The sequence below is a fragment of the Lonchura striata genome, chromosome 1 (assembly GCF_046129695.1).
Source record: "Lonchura striata isolate bLonStr1 chromosome 1, bLonStr1.mat, whole genome shotgun sequence".
NCBI lineage: Eukaryota > Metazoa > Chordata > Aves > Passeriformes > Estrildidae > Lonchura > Lonchura striata.
In genome coordinates, this window is record NC_134603.1 from 107,596,155 (window position 1) to 107,610,910 (window position 14,756).

The 14,756-nt window shown below is 36.1% G+C and overlaps 1 protein-coding gene across 4 annotated transcripts in view; it reads right to left on the bottom strand.

Moving 5' to 3' along the window:
* Positions 1–14,756, bottom strand: part of EZH2 (enhancer of zeste 2 polycomb repressive complex 2 subunit) — a 49,519-nt gene that overhangs the window by 11,388 nt on the left and 23,375 nt on the right. For 2 of the 4 annotated variants that reach the window (XM_077786395.1, XM_021546264.2), the window contains exons 4-11: positions 13,770–13,886; positions 12,273–12,411; positions 9,980–10,123; positions 9,334–9,436; positions 8,612–8,775; positions 2,022–2,113; positions 853–1,093; positions 270–439 (exon numbers count right to left, since the gene is read on the bottom strand). In XM_077786395.1, the coding sequence (XP_077642521.1) occupies positions 270–439; positions 853–1,093; positions 2,022–2,113; positions 8,612–8,775; positions 9,334–9,436; positions 9,980–10,123; positions 12,273–12,411; positions 13,770–13,886 (1,170 nt within the window). The remainder of the gene's footprint in view (positions 1–269; positions 440–852; positions 1,094–2,021; positions 2,114–8,611; positions 8,776–9,333; positions 9,437–9,979; positions 10,124–12,272; positions 12,412–13,769; positions 13,887–14,756) is intronic. The other 2 variants (XM_077786400.1, XM_021546265.2) reach the window with 1 other exon arrangement.

Here is a 14,756-nt window from a genome sequence, read left to right on the forward strand (position 1 = left end):
AGTCATAGTCTCTTTTCAATATATTTAAAGTTGATTATTTTTGTCATTTAAGAAGTGATACTCTAATTTAAACCTCCTGTAAATTTAACTTAAAAACAATTTTAAAACTAACTTTTATGTATTTGTGGTATGAATTCTGGACCATAGCATTCTTGGGAAAACCAAGAAAATTAATTACTTTTCCCTTTTAGTAATCAATACTGGTATTTGTATACTTTAGCTTTAAAAGTAAATCACTATGACTCTTAGCAAGTAGCTTCCCTTCTTACCTGTCTGCACGTTTTGGTCCCAATCAGTCTGGCAATTGCACAAAAGTTGTCATAGTAGGTGCCAATAAGAACTCTAAACATTGAAGCTTCTGCACCACTCCATTCCACGTTCTCTGGAGGCTCAATATTTGGCTTCATTTTTATTGGTGTTTGACACCTAGAATTTGCTTCTATAATAAATATTTGAGAGTAAGACTACATATTAAAATTTACATTACCCTTCACAATTTCAAATCATTAACTGCAGTTAAAAAAAAACCCAGGTTTTTTGTTGCAGTTTCCTAAGTGCCAGAAAAAACAAGCACTTTTCACATGCCTCTTACAGAAGCTAACAGTAGCTACTTAAATTAATGACCTACACATAAACTGAGACAATACAGACATTCTCTTACAGTTTGATTAAATTCATACTATTATTCTGTCTCTTCACTCAGTTCTATGCATTCTAAACACACATTTTCAAGGATTGTACGCCTCAACATGTTTTGGCTTTCTGTTGGTTTTGTTGCGTTGGTTTTTTTGTGGTTTTGGTTTTGTTCCATCCTCTCAAGCTCATGGAATAAGCAGCACCGACCAGCCTTACCAGAGGAACTGGATGTTTCGTCTTTCTTTTCTTCTTCCTCCTTATCGTTGTTTTCCCCGCCGGTTTCCGTGCCGGCCTCTCGATCGCTGTCCGTGTCCTTGGACTCCAGAACGTTGATGGTGGGCGTGCTGGGCCTGCTGGTGTTGTTGGGGAGCCGGCCCCTCCGGCGGCCACCGGGGCGCTTGGGCGGGGTCTTGATGCGCTCCGCCGTCAGGGCGGCCGCGAACTCCTTCGCGCCTTCCTGAACACAAAACATCACCATTTACAGCACACCTGCCGAGGCGTGGTTCCACTTGTGGGAGAACATCTTCTGCTTGCCTCCTGAGTAACTTCCCACTGTTGTTCAAAATTATTGTGTGCACCAAAGTTCCAATTAAAGGCACTCCAAACGTGAACACAAGTACTTTTGATGCTACCATGAAAAAAATCTACACTTACAAAGTATTCATGTCAGTACTTCGGTTCACCTACTTTGGCTGCCAAGTGAAAAATAATTCAGTAGTAAATTTCTATTTCCCCTGATGATAGAAAAAAATTAGAATTTCCCACAGAGAACACCCATAAAAATACAAGAACTTTTCTTGCATACATCACTTATACAATATGTGTTCTGCATTTTTTTAAATGCAAGCATTGGTAACTTGTTTTCTAGTGGAAAGGGGTATGATATAGTGTAGCAAGTTTTCAGATGGGAAAATTGCATAGTTTCTCATACTAAAAAATATAGGAGAATTATGAGAGAGATTTGAAATTATAGCACTCAAGATTTCACCTTATTAATTTCCACCCTATTGCTTCTTAAGAGCACAAGTCCCAGATGGAAGCAACCCTTGGCAAACTAAAAAACCTTTATAATTTTTAGTTGTGATATAATTTACAAGAGAGCAAAGTCTGCAGTTCCTTGACAGATTGGACAGAATAGCAGCAACACCATTATTAGGTGATAGTAGTATTTCTTCCCTACAAATATCTCAGGCTACATCCACAATATTCCTACTTAAGATGATTGAAAGTTAAACATTTTTTCTTGCAGCAGCTGATGGTAACATACTTGACTGCAAATGACCCACAAGCAGATGTACTATCCTAGATCCAGTATGCCCTTAGTTAAGTATCCTGCTATACTGCAGCCAGCACTCGGTGATTTGTGACATATAAAATTATCTTACCAAATGTTGATAACAGTGAGGTCCACAAGGCTTATTATCTAATGCTGTTTCTGTATTCTTTCGCTTATAAGTATTGGGAGTTGCATGGAATGCTGTTGAATCAAAACATCACATTTTTAAGTTTTCATATAAAAATACATTGAATATGTAACCTCAAACTGTACCCAAAACACAAGGTTACCAAGACTTTACTAAAACAGAATAAAATACTAACAAATGAAATGAATAAATAAATAAATAATAAAATAAACCCCATGTAGTGACATATGACTTACCACTTAAATAAAGAGAAAGCACATAGGTAAGTTTCACATATCATGGAATGGTTTGAATTGGAAGGGACTTAAAAATCAACTCCTCTCTGCCATGGGCAGGGACATCTTCCACTAGACCAGGCTGATTAAACCCCATCTAGCCTGGCCTTGAACATTGTCAGGAATGAGGTAACCACAGCTTCTCTGGGCAACCAGTTCCAATGTCTCACTTCCCTCATAGTGAAGACATCAAACATAATGTTCCTTATATGAAACATAAACCTATCCTCTTCCACTTGAAAGCCATTATGCCCATTTACATCAACAAAGAAAATCACTACATTTGTTTTATGTATCAAGGAAGATTTCGTACATCTCCATTTCCAACAAAAGAACAGACTTTATGCTTTGTTGTCATGTTAAACAGAATTACTCAGGGCCTCTCCTATTAATGATCACCTTTTCAATGTGTAAGGTTCAGTTGTTAAATTTCTATCTTGCCAAAAAATCCAACCCCATACACACTTTGGAAAGGTAATAGGACCCACTTTACATTTTCATCGGTGAGAAGGACACATAAGCATTTTTGCTCTATTAGTTTATCAGCACTCCAGCTAAGCTGACAGGATCTAAGAATTCAGTTCCCAGCTGCAGGGTAAAAACAAGTTAGCATTGCACAGTCACTCTGGATAAGTGAGCCAAGTCTGCACCTTGGAGAAGTTCTGGTCCTGTATCTGAGGGACTCTGTACAGCTCTGTGAAAGCTGCAGAGCAGTGACTCAGAAAGGAGCAGAACTGGGTATGTTACACATGCAACACGAGCTCCTTGATAACAGGAGAGCCGAGTTTCCTACCCACTCTCTTTGCCAGAGCCAGCTCTCCTCCTGGGCAATTCCTGTATCCTAGCAGGGTGTTTTCAGGGAAACTGACTTTTCACAGTTTTCTTGAAGTCTTACAGAGACTATCCCTCACAGAGCTTTTCTGAAGCCTGGAAAACCTGCTACTAGACTCTCACCAAAATTCCTAATATAATGTGGGAGCATGAATGTATGAGCTTTTTGAGATACTATCATTAGCTTTCTGCAATTGTCTTTTTAAAAACAACTCATCTGTGCTCAAGGAAAAAATACTTTGTTTTTTGAGAGATATCAATAAATACTTTTTCCCCTCTAAATCTGTAAACAGTGGCATACAGAACTGCAAGGAACAAAAATGAAGAATGGACTGAAATTTTAAAAAGAAGAGAGTACCCAGTGCTACCTGTCTGTTTGCTAATGCTCCATGAAGGCCCAGGAAATATGCTCAACTTAAAATGTGCAATTTCCAAACTATGCAGAAGCACTTATGCTGCAGTTTCACTGCAGCTGCAGTTGGGTAACTGTAACTTACAGTGATGTTTATAAGAATTCAGTGAATAGAAAATTGCCAATATGTTCAAAATTAAAGAAGAAATCCCTCCCCTCCTACCCATAATAATCTAAAAGGGCTGTTCCACACCAACACTTCACACATCTCCTTCATTAAGCCATTTCCTATTAATTTTATTTCCAGATCATGCTCAAGACTTCTCTCAATGTCTCTGTGCTTTAAAGACCCAACTTTTTAAATGCACTTCCTTCCCAGTTAAAGCATGTGGGCAGAGCTCATATCTTCCCAGGCAAGGCTTTTAAAAACAAACTTCATTTCAGTGGTCTGGCTTGCAGCATAGCTCTGCAAACACCTGTTTTGGCACCTGTTTTGGGAGGGTTCCATCTTGGAACCTTGGAAACACTTCATGTTTCCCTCTCATAAAGGAGGGTGAGTTGAAAAATGAAATAATAAAGTCTACAATACTGTGCCTGTATTAATGATAGCAGCACATGGGAACCCCCCAGGAGATCAATGTACTCTTCCAAAGCTTTCTTAAAATGGTATTAACAAAGTATAAGCAATAATAAGTAAATATTACATCCCTTTCTACAGACAAATATGCTGTATTTTTAAAGATCTGGAAACATAAAAAAGCTTTCATTTGCTATATAAGGGCATATAGATATATAAAAATTATTTATAAGTATAGGAATGCAATTTATGTATATTGTTGCCATTAGTGCTCTTTCTTCCCTCAGATTCCAGTTAAAAGCTTTCATTGCTACGCCACTTTGCATGTTTCAGATATCCTTCAAGTGCTCATATATTCTGTAAGTAAAATATGTTGCATTTTGTTCCAATAAAAAGGAAACAATGCTATTTAATGCCAAGTTATTTCACCTTTTTCCATCTTTTAAGAAACAATGAAATGATGGAAGTCCTTTACCCAAAAGTGTTGGGGGGGGCGGGGAGGGGGAAATTCCCATGTTTTTCAACATTGCATCTTCAAATTTGCACAGTATACCATTTCCTTCAAGGCTTTTTTCCACTTAACTGTTTTACCTTCTCTTCATACCACAAGGAAAATAATTTTCAGCAATGCAAAACACCACTAAAAATTTGCAAGCCATGATCTATACCAGCCTGCTGCAATGTACAGAAATCAAAACTATTCTTTTACATGTCACTTGCAGATGCAATTATTTCTCTCACAAATTCATTTGTGCAAGGTTCTAAAATGAGTGTTTAAAAAAAAACCTTTTCTTTAGAAAATGAAGAAATTAATTTGTAATATAATGAAACAAACCAACATTTGCTATTTTTAAACTCATGAGACCTCAAAAATAGGCTACATCTGATACCTAAAATTAGGATCATCTTGTGTTCAAGTATTTAAAAAACACCCAACATGGTACAGTAAAGACAACTACAGTCAAAACCTACCACCTCTATTGCAAGATATTTTTTGGGGAGGCTTGTTATAAAGAAATGACCCAGGATAAAAATAAAACTATTTGTATAACTGTATTATGAAATTTTAAAATATCAGTAGTAATCTTTTTTCAAAAAAAAAAAATCACAGAAAACTTTGTAAATTTCCTAAACATCTAAAGTCTGTATTTCTTTAATGATTTCCTTAAGAGAAATCATTCTAAAATAGTGTCCCTGAGCATGTTTTCTGTCTCCAAATGTATTATCTGTCTCATCCCCAATGGGCTCAACTCTCATTTTCAATAATGTGAAAGTACACAGGCAACGGTTTAGCCTGAAATGTACATTTGCTTCATAGTCAAGCTATTTGGGAAATTCTCCCTACCTGATATTTTTCCTTCTTCTAAATTCTTTGTTAGTCCAGACATTTAGGCATAATTCCTTGCTGTCAGCAAATGAAGTCGGTACACAAGTTTTTTCAGTTATGTCATCACCTGCACATAAAGGGATCGCCAGGTCGTCAAGGGGACTTGACACGTTGAAAATCTAATGATAACTTTTCCTATATTTAATTCAAATGTTCTAGAACAAAGATTGGAAACTCTACAAAATAACTAATTGTTAACTAATCTTAACAAAAATTAATTAAAAATGGAATCTAAGGGAAGGAAATACAAAAAGCAAAACGAGACCTAAGAGAATTCCTGTATTTTTTTTTGTTCTCTATGCCTTCTCCAGAGATTTACACCTTTCAAAGCACCAATGTGATCACTGTAGCCCACTACATTAGCAAAGTAATTCATCAAAAATGTCATCATCCCACAGCACTTGACAAGTGCATGAAACAGAATATAGAGGCAACTGTAGAAATGTAATAGAAGTTAAATTGTTAAATTGTTGCAGAGACACTGAAAATTGCTACTGCAGACTTCCAATAACCAAAGCTTTTTCTTTTTTTTTTGATGAGTTACTTATTCCAAGCCATGAGCCGGGTGAATTTTGACCAACAGTCTTAAGATTTCACAGAAAACAAAGAGGCCAAACAACTGACTCTCTCAGTTTTTAACAAAAAAATTCCGTGCTCTAGACAGACACGCAGACAGACAGACACGCAGACAGAAAACAACCCTCTTTCCTTACAGACAAAAAGAAAAGGAAGCAATGCATCCAAAGCAGCGAGCAGTCATTGTTGCAGTGGAATTTGGGTATGTTTTCAGGGAGTGGCAATTGAAGCATCAGTTTACTACATTCAGGATCCAGTGTTGAGCCCACACAGTGAAGGTCAAGAGATCTCTTTGCAGAGATTACATACTAAATACATTATCATCAATGACAATGAATGTGCTGCATAGGCTGTCACAAAGAGCACTGTCATAACCAGCCATTTCACCCTCCATCTGACACAGAGGTAAGTCCTGAATGCTTCCACAGTGGAAGTGCTATGCATCCCTCTTTCTGTCATGGCCCTGAAATCCTGAAGGGGTGATTTACAGTTTGGGCACTTTTAAGTATGAGGCAGTTTAAATAAAGCCTTGGACATACACCACTTTGGAAAGAACACCAGCTTGCTTAAGGGACATATCAAAAGTCACCAGCAACAAGAATTTAGGCAATCTTTTAGTATAAATACATCATCTTTTATCTCAAGATTATGAACACACAGAAAGGAGGCAAAATGCTTTTGGCTTAAAGGATGCTGCTGGTATGAGAACTGAGGTCCTTCAAGTAGTGACATAGCTCTGGACATTCTCATGGACTGAACCTGGCACCCAGGAACATGACAAAAGGTCCAAGACTGTGAATCCTTCATAGCACTTTTATAAAAAGTCTCTCAGAATTTGTGCCTCAAAACTGTGGTCTGGTAAAGTAGCAGGTACCCAACAGGTAGCCAGCAAAATCTTTCAGTTGCACTTCTATCAGTCTGCAAAAATGACCATGAAAGACAAATCTACATACATTAATGAAACAGTAGTGAAATATGTGCATTTTAGAGGAGCAACCATCTCCACCGAAAAACTAAAAGTTTAGAAAATCATTGAGAAAAATGCCTAAAATAACTGCAGCAGAAATATCTCCAGTCTTCAGAAGTGCTATTAGAGTAAGCCTGTCCTCACTATGTCCAGACAATGCTTTTTTGTTGACTTAATCTAAATCGGCACCCAATCTCTCTGCTAGACTATTGAGAGTGTCAAGAACTCCTAAAACCCCTGCAAGACAAACAGATTGCCAACAATCAGCATACAGCTTCACTTCCCTGTCCTACAGAGTAGGGCTGTACAAAGCACTTCTTGGAATGAGTGTCCAGGCAACTAAGACACCACAAAACCTACAGCTTCACAGAACACATTGTGTTGAAGCTGGCTGGTCAAGGCAACAGCTTACTCCAGAAACTTACTGTGCTTGAACATTATGCAGAAGTAACAGCTTCCTTTTATTTTTTATTTTGCATTTTCTAGCAAGACCTGCCAACAGAATATAAGGAGAAAGTGAAACTAACAGACCTAACTCCAAAATTTCAAGTACTAAAGGAACAAGGAACATGAAAAGCTTCCCCCCTCCCCACCATCTGAGAACAACTCCAATTCCTCCTCAAACTGAAAGGCAATCAAGGGATATGAAAAATCAGCAGCACTGTGCAAAGCCTTCAGTGTGGAGTACAAACACAGGCAGATTGCATGTGTGCTGGATGAGGAGCTGCTGACAAAGCACAAGGATTCCCAAATGAACATGCATGCACACTCACAGTGGAACATGCAAATGAACAGCTAAGTCAAAAGCGAAAATTAATTTGGTATAGAGGGCATCACAGGATACTGGTACGAGTTAAAACCACTTCATATTTGGCTGTTAGTTTCCCCTTTACATTCAACTCGCTGTCCAGAACAATTGTCTGAAGTAGCACTTCAGAATCTCTTCACATTCTGCAAGTGAAAGCCCACATCACTGCTAAGCTCTTGTCAGCTTGTTGGCCCAAAACAATGGGGCAACATGAAAGCAGTTCAGGGGAAAGGACATCACAATTTCTGAAATTCAACTCTCTGAAACAATTCTTCAAATAACCTAGTACAACTAATGTGGCTAGAAAGTGACATAGCAGAATAAAAGAGAAAACTGTTCATAAGTGTTCATTCTCCCTAGTGGAAAATGAAGCAAGTCTGATGAATAACCAGGATTTTTTATGGAAAAATACATCCCATTCTCCATGCACAAACTGAGAAAGTGTAACACAAACAATAGTAGAAGAAAACAACGTTGTTTTCTTGCAGACTATATAAAAAGAGAAGTGATGTTGCAGATTGGTCCAAGTCAGGAATTCTATACCAAGTCCCAAATGCAAAAAGAATAACAAACTACCCACACATTTTTCTGAGGTATAGTTTCCGCTGCAAAATAATGTCAACATGTACAAGCTGTTTTTATAAACTTTAGAGATATTTCTGATTTTTTCTTCTCTTTCCTTCCTTTTGCATTGGATCTTATGGTACTTTCAAGTCTCCTGACTTACAAAAAAAAAAAAAAACCAAGACATTTATGAGAACCCTTTAATTGTACTTACGATGCAAGAAGCAATCATATTTAAAACAGCGTCTACAGAAGAGTGTGTGAAAGGAGTGCAGGCTTTGCTCCCTCTGAACTGATTTAGCATTTGGTCCATCTATGTTTGGTGTGCACTCAGGAGGAAGAGCTCCAGGAAGCTGCTGCTCAGTGAGTTCTTTGTATCTTCAAAGCAAAATAATAGAAGTCATTTACTGAATACAAGTTTGTGTTTTTCTAAATACCAGTGGTTTTTATTCCAGTACCTCTCTGCATTCTCAATGACAACTTAAAAAACACCCTAATATGTGTCAGCTAAAAAGGCCAACCTGTTAGTGGCATGACAAATTATTAATTCCATACTCATTAATACAAATCGACTAGGAAATAATGCATTTGTTTTCAAGACCATCACAACCTCATACATGGTATTTCTAACTCCAAAAACATGATTCTTTTTTTTTAGCAGAAGCTTTTATTTTACCACCTCAAAAATGAAAGATTATTAGACATAAAAGCACCCACTTTTCAATAGTTTAAAGGGAAAGCTATTAAACACTTCTGTATTGTTTGACTTGGGGGAGAGAGCCAAATCCCTTTCAGTGTCACTTGCAGAAATTACACAAATGCCACAGAACTAGCTGCATTCCTAATCAACAACTAATTAATGAAGGATTTATTTTATAGAGGAATCTTTGTTTCATAAAGCAACACAGCAATATACTCTAAGAAATACATTCTTACTTCTCTTTCAATTCTTCTGCTGTACCCTTGTCTGGAAACATTGAGGAAATGGCTTCAAATATCTTGTCAGAAGGAAATCTCCGAGGTGGGTGGGTTTCTTTCTCTGTCAAGGAAGGAAAATAATTTGGAAAACAAAACAAAAAAATATTTCTGCTCCTTTACTACCTCAAGAAAGTGTTCAGAGAAAGGGGGTGTTCGCCAAAATTCTAATGTAAAAAAGAAGTAAAGACTTTTATTCCCAAATCATTTACTATTTTAACTGTGTTAAGTGATTTTCCTGATGAGAAAAATCTACTAGTAAAATTCAGAGAAACCATTATTTCACCAGCAGATGGAGATGGAAATTCAGAATTCTGCCTGCTTTAGAATAATGATACATCATTTTCTGATGAGTACCAAAACATTTATTAGACAGATACCTGACTGATTTTTGGTGCATTTGACTGCCTCAGTATGCCAATGAGCAAAAATTGGCAAAAGTGCCTCTCACAGTGTTCTCAACAAAAATCTTGAACTAAATGACAAAGGAAATGATGAAAATTATGCTACTTTAGACCTGAAAACTATCACATAGGAAGAACAAATTTATTGATTGGTTAAACAAAACATTTTGGGTTTAATTTTTAAAGTCTGCAGATAGACATACCCATCCTGTTACCTTCCCGATCTTTTTGCTTGTCATCTCTTTCATCAGGATTGTCATCTCCATCATCATCATCTTCATCATCACTATATTGACCAAGGGCATTGACCAACTCAACAAATATTTCATCATTGATAAATCCACATTCTGAAATCCAGCAAAATTGGGAAGAAACAAATAAACACAAGGTGTTTATGAGGTATTTTTAATCCTTCTTACACTTTAATTAAACTAGGGCAAATGCTGTCATTTATGAAAAGCAATTTTGTAGTTTTGCCCTCTTAAATAGCAGTGTTATATAAACCAAAACCAGTTAAAAAAGCTCACTATTCATTTCTTAGACTAACAACAGGGAATGGATGAAGAAAAATTCACACATTTTTTTCCCGACTCCCTATGTTACATACATATGTAAATCTCTCTTCCTTGTAAGACAAAAAATACTACCAGCTGCATTATTTAGGAGATTTTACACCAGAATCCCAGTTCCAACATGGCTGGGTTTAAGCCAGTCTGGAAATGCATGCTAACAGTCTATAAACTAATTATTAGGCAGCTAAGGAGTCTCCAGAGAGATTTTTGGTTGATAGTTCCTTAGCATCCACTTCCCACAATAGACCCCACTGGCTGAGTGATAAAAAAATAATAAAGTTATATACAAAAAATTCAAGAGAAAACTGACAGTTACAATGCTGCATGTATCTATTTATTTGATTTTATTCTACTGTGACATTCAGATGGCAGAACAGATTAAATAATAAGGCATTTCTGCACAAATGAAAAATCAGTTAGAGTGTATTAAAAAAAAAAAAAAATGAGCTGTCTGGGAACTGTAGTGCTTATTACTGTCCTTTTGAACCTGGACTGAGTTTGCATGTCAAAACTGCTTGACAGAAAATAACTTTTATTACTATGTAGACAATGAAAATACCACTCGAATGTTTTAAACAAACTCTTAATATACACACACAGGTTAGTACAAATTGTCTCCCAAAAGTGCAATTACAGAGCTAGTTTAGAATTCTGACTCTTCCATAGGAATGCCTCTGGATTACAGATTCCCAAAGTATTTACATTTAATTACAGCCACACAATACAAGTTATTGGGAGACTAAAAAAGTCTTTCTACTTCTAATATATGTTATATATTATGGAGAACACATAATAATAATAATTGCCATCATAAATTTGTATATCAAGATGATCAAACAGGATTAATTTTAAAGCTAAACTCCTTTAATAATAAATTAAATCAATAATAGAAGACATTTAGTAGTAATGGTATCATCTTGACATAACCAGTTTTCTGACAGGGAAACCAGCAATCAGTAAATGTGTAAAAATATCCAAAGGCCAAAGCCCACAAAACATTCTATGTTTCTTATGAAATGCAAAGGCACCAAGTATACTGAGGACATTAACAAGACTGGTTGGGTTGAGTAGCATTTATTATTGAATCACAGGCTTAACCTTCATAAATGGTACACAAAATCAAAAAATGTGGTTCTTTCTCAGACACATCAACATTAACAGGAATATGATTAAATTTAAGAAGCTATTCTCTGTTTGAGGGAAGGGGTGGAATGTGTGGGTAATATCTCTGAGAAGGGGGAATCACAGCAGTCAAGAGAAACCTCTCCAAGTGAAGTTGAGGCTTGTATAAGCCAGTTCTGAGGGACCCCAGAGCAAGTGAAAGGTTGCCACTTCACTGAGACTTTAGCAAAGTGAGGGACAGATTACACTGCAGGTAGTCCAGCTCCCACACAGGAGAACAGGTAAACTACACCTCAGAATAAATATATGTAATATTTCTGTATCAACAGAAGGATACAACTTTGCTCTGTAAGCTGATTTACAAAGAGTGGGTTTTTAAATAGCTAGCAAGTTCCTTAAAAAAAGGAAGGGAAAAAAACCCAACAAACCTACAAGAGGTTATTCTGTTGAATCACGTTTGCAGATGTCATTATCAGAGTTTTGCATAATCATCCTGCAACTTTCTGCTAGGCAGGACACATACACACATCACAATACCATATTCCAAAGCTCTGAGCACAAAACTGAATACCAAGAATCACTGTATGGTATAAGAAAAAAGTTAATGTGCTTAATTTCTCCACTACTGCTTAAAACTTTGCAGCCTAAAGAAAATGCAGAACAATACATTTAAATAAGGAAGCGTGGTATACCCAATGTTTACACAATGTAGAAGTTGTAGAGATACTACTGTAACAATCACACGCCAAGCCTTAAGCAACAGTACAACAATAATTTATATAGGAAGAAATGATTAGTATACCTGAGTGTTTGGGCTCACCTCTGTCTCCATGCACTTTCCCATCATAGTTCTTGATCAGTTCTTCAATAAAGGTACCATCCTGGTCAAGCACTTCATCTCCCATATATGGAATGTTGTGTAAAACAGTTTCATCCTCTACCTAGGAACAACAGTGATAATCAAAACATTTTAAATTGTGTTTTCAAGTGACCATTTCTGCATTGTTTTTCACTATCTACAGGACTCTGCCTGCAACAGGAAATTAACCAGCTTCACTGCTTTAGCACATTTACCATTAACTAGAAAAACAAAACCCTAAATGACTTTCAACAATTTTTTGCATTCTTGGTGGCTGGCTCAAAATATTAACACTAGCTCCTAAACTTAAGGTTAGTAGAGCAGTTCCACAAAGTTTCTAATATGGAAACTCATTAAATTATCTGGCTTTGGGAGGCTTGCACTTGGTAAATTCATTCATCCCCTCTTGGGGGTTCTCTCTTACAGTAACATAGGAAAGCACAATGGGAACCGCCCTTTCATTGTTTGGCCAGAGATAAGAAAATATGCTACAAAAAGACTCTAAATTAAAGTTGTCTAAAGAGCAAACAGAGAAAAATGCCTGAAAATTTAATCTGAACTCCACCGTCCCTTTTTTTTTTTTTTTTGACAGATTAAATGCATTAATATTCCCATCAATAGAATTTACGGACCTTGATACTCAGCTACATCTTCCAATACTACAGAAGAACCTTCTATTGTTAAAAAAATAAACTTTCCTGCTGATCATGATTCTGTACCCATCCAATATATCCAAACACTGTTGAATTGAAAGCAAGGAGAAAAAGATGTGAAAAAACTGTTTATGTATACTGATAAAAAACCTGTTGTTTAAATAATTTCATAATAATTATTATCAAAATAACTAGTCAGCAAAGGGAGTTATATACAAAATGATGTGACAAAGATTTGCAATAAGCTAAGCTTTTCAAAAAGTCAAATATCTATATCAGAAATCTATTGCTGTGGCTTCTGCAGTGAAGTTAATCTGGAAAAAAAAGGGCATACTCAGATATGAAAATGACCATTATGTGGAGAGTCTATTTCAGGATTTAGTTCCCTTTATTCCACAAGAATATTCTGTTACAGATATGTTGGTTCATTGCCTTACATCAAAGCATTCATATCCCTCAGAAAACATTTCTCAGTACACTAATTAGATACTTTCAAATAAAACTACATTTGTTAACGGCCACAAAAGACAATAGGTCACCTGAATTCAATAAACTTTACAGCAAGATTTTGGAGATACTTAGGTACATTGAGGACAGAGATTCAGTTTGCAAAGTTACCTTTCTATTTATTTTATTTGGGGGAGCTTATTTCTGATTATTACTGCCCTACTACCAATACCAATAAAGTAGGGAGGGTAATTGGCAATAGATTTTGCTGGCATACTTCTAAAATTAACACCTCCCTTTTCTACATACCTTTCTCTTCCCTACAGTTGTTTAAACTTACCATAAAATTCTGTTGAAGGGGAGACCAAGAATACATTATAGGCACAGAAGCAACAGCATTGAGAGTCTTCAGTGGGATGACTTGTTTTGGAAAATCAATGTCACTGGTAACAGAGCACTGAAATAAGAAGTTGAAGTTATACTTACATAGCAACATTGGAAAAAAAAACAAAAATAAATCACAGAACACTCTACAATGTTCAAAATTCAAAGAGTTTCTCAAAAGTAGCCATATCAACCTTTGAAAAATACATCAGTTTTTAAAGGCATAATAGGAAAAAAGTTTTAGCAAGAGAAAAGAACCTCAAGAATTATTTATATGCCAATATATTCGCTAATAGATCATGACAGCATTTTCCACTTATTATTAAGTGGCTGTGATATTAGTACTCAGACTAATCAACCTACAATACAAATTAGATTTGGAATCTCAAAACAGATTTAATACCTGTTGCTTCTGCTACACTGATGTTAGTGCATACACTCAGACCATCTGAGGGGCAAGTGAATCTCCCTGACTTCAGATCAATACACTGCAGAAATCATGTATTATTTATGTTATAAAAATAAAAAAAAAATTACTTTAATGTCAGCAAGACACCTTATATAAATAAAAACTCCACATCTTTTTAATTCCTGCCTTGTTTCTCAATTATTTTCTGTTTATCCTATCCTCAAGCCTTTCATTATGCTCACTGCTTGCAAAGGAAAAACAAAAATTAATTCTTAATATGTAACTCTGGATACATCAATGAATTTTTCAGCTACAGGACTTCTGTTTTGGATATTCAGAGATTTATGTAGCCTTCAAAGGATAAACAATCCATAGAAATACAGACAACTATTAAAGTATTCTTGCATCTAATAATCAACGGTTAACAAACAAATCAACTTTTCTCAAATACTTGGACCACAGTATGAAGAACTCTGGGAAAAAGGTTACAAGCAAAAGCAGACAGGAGCATACAAAGCTAGGGGAAGTACAACA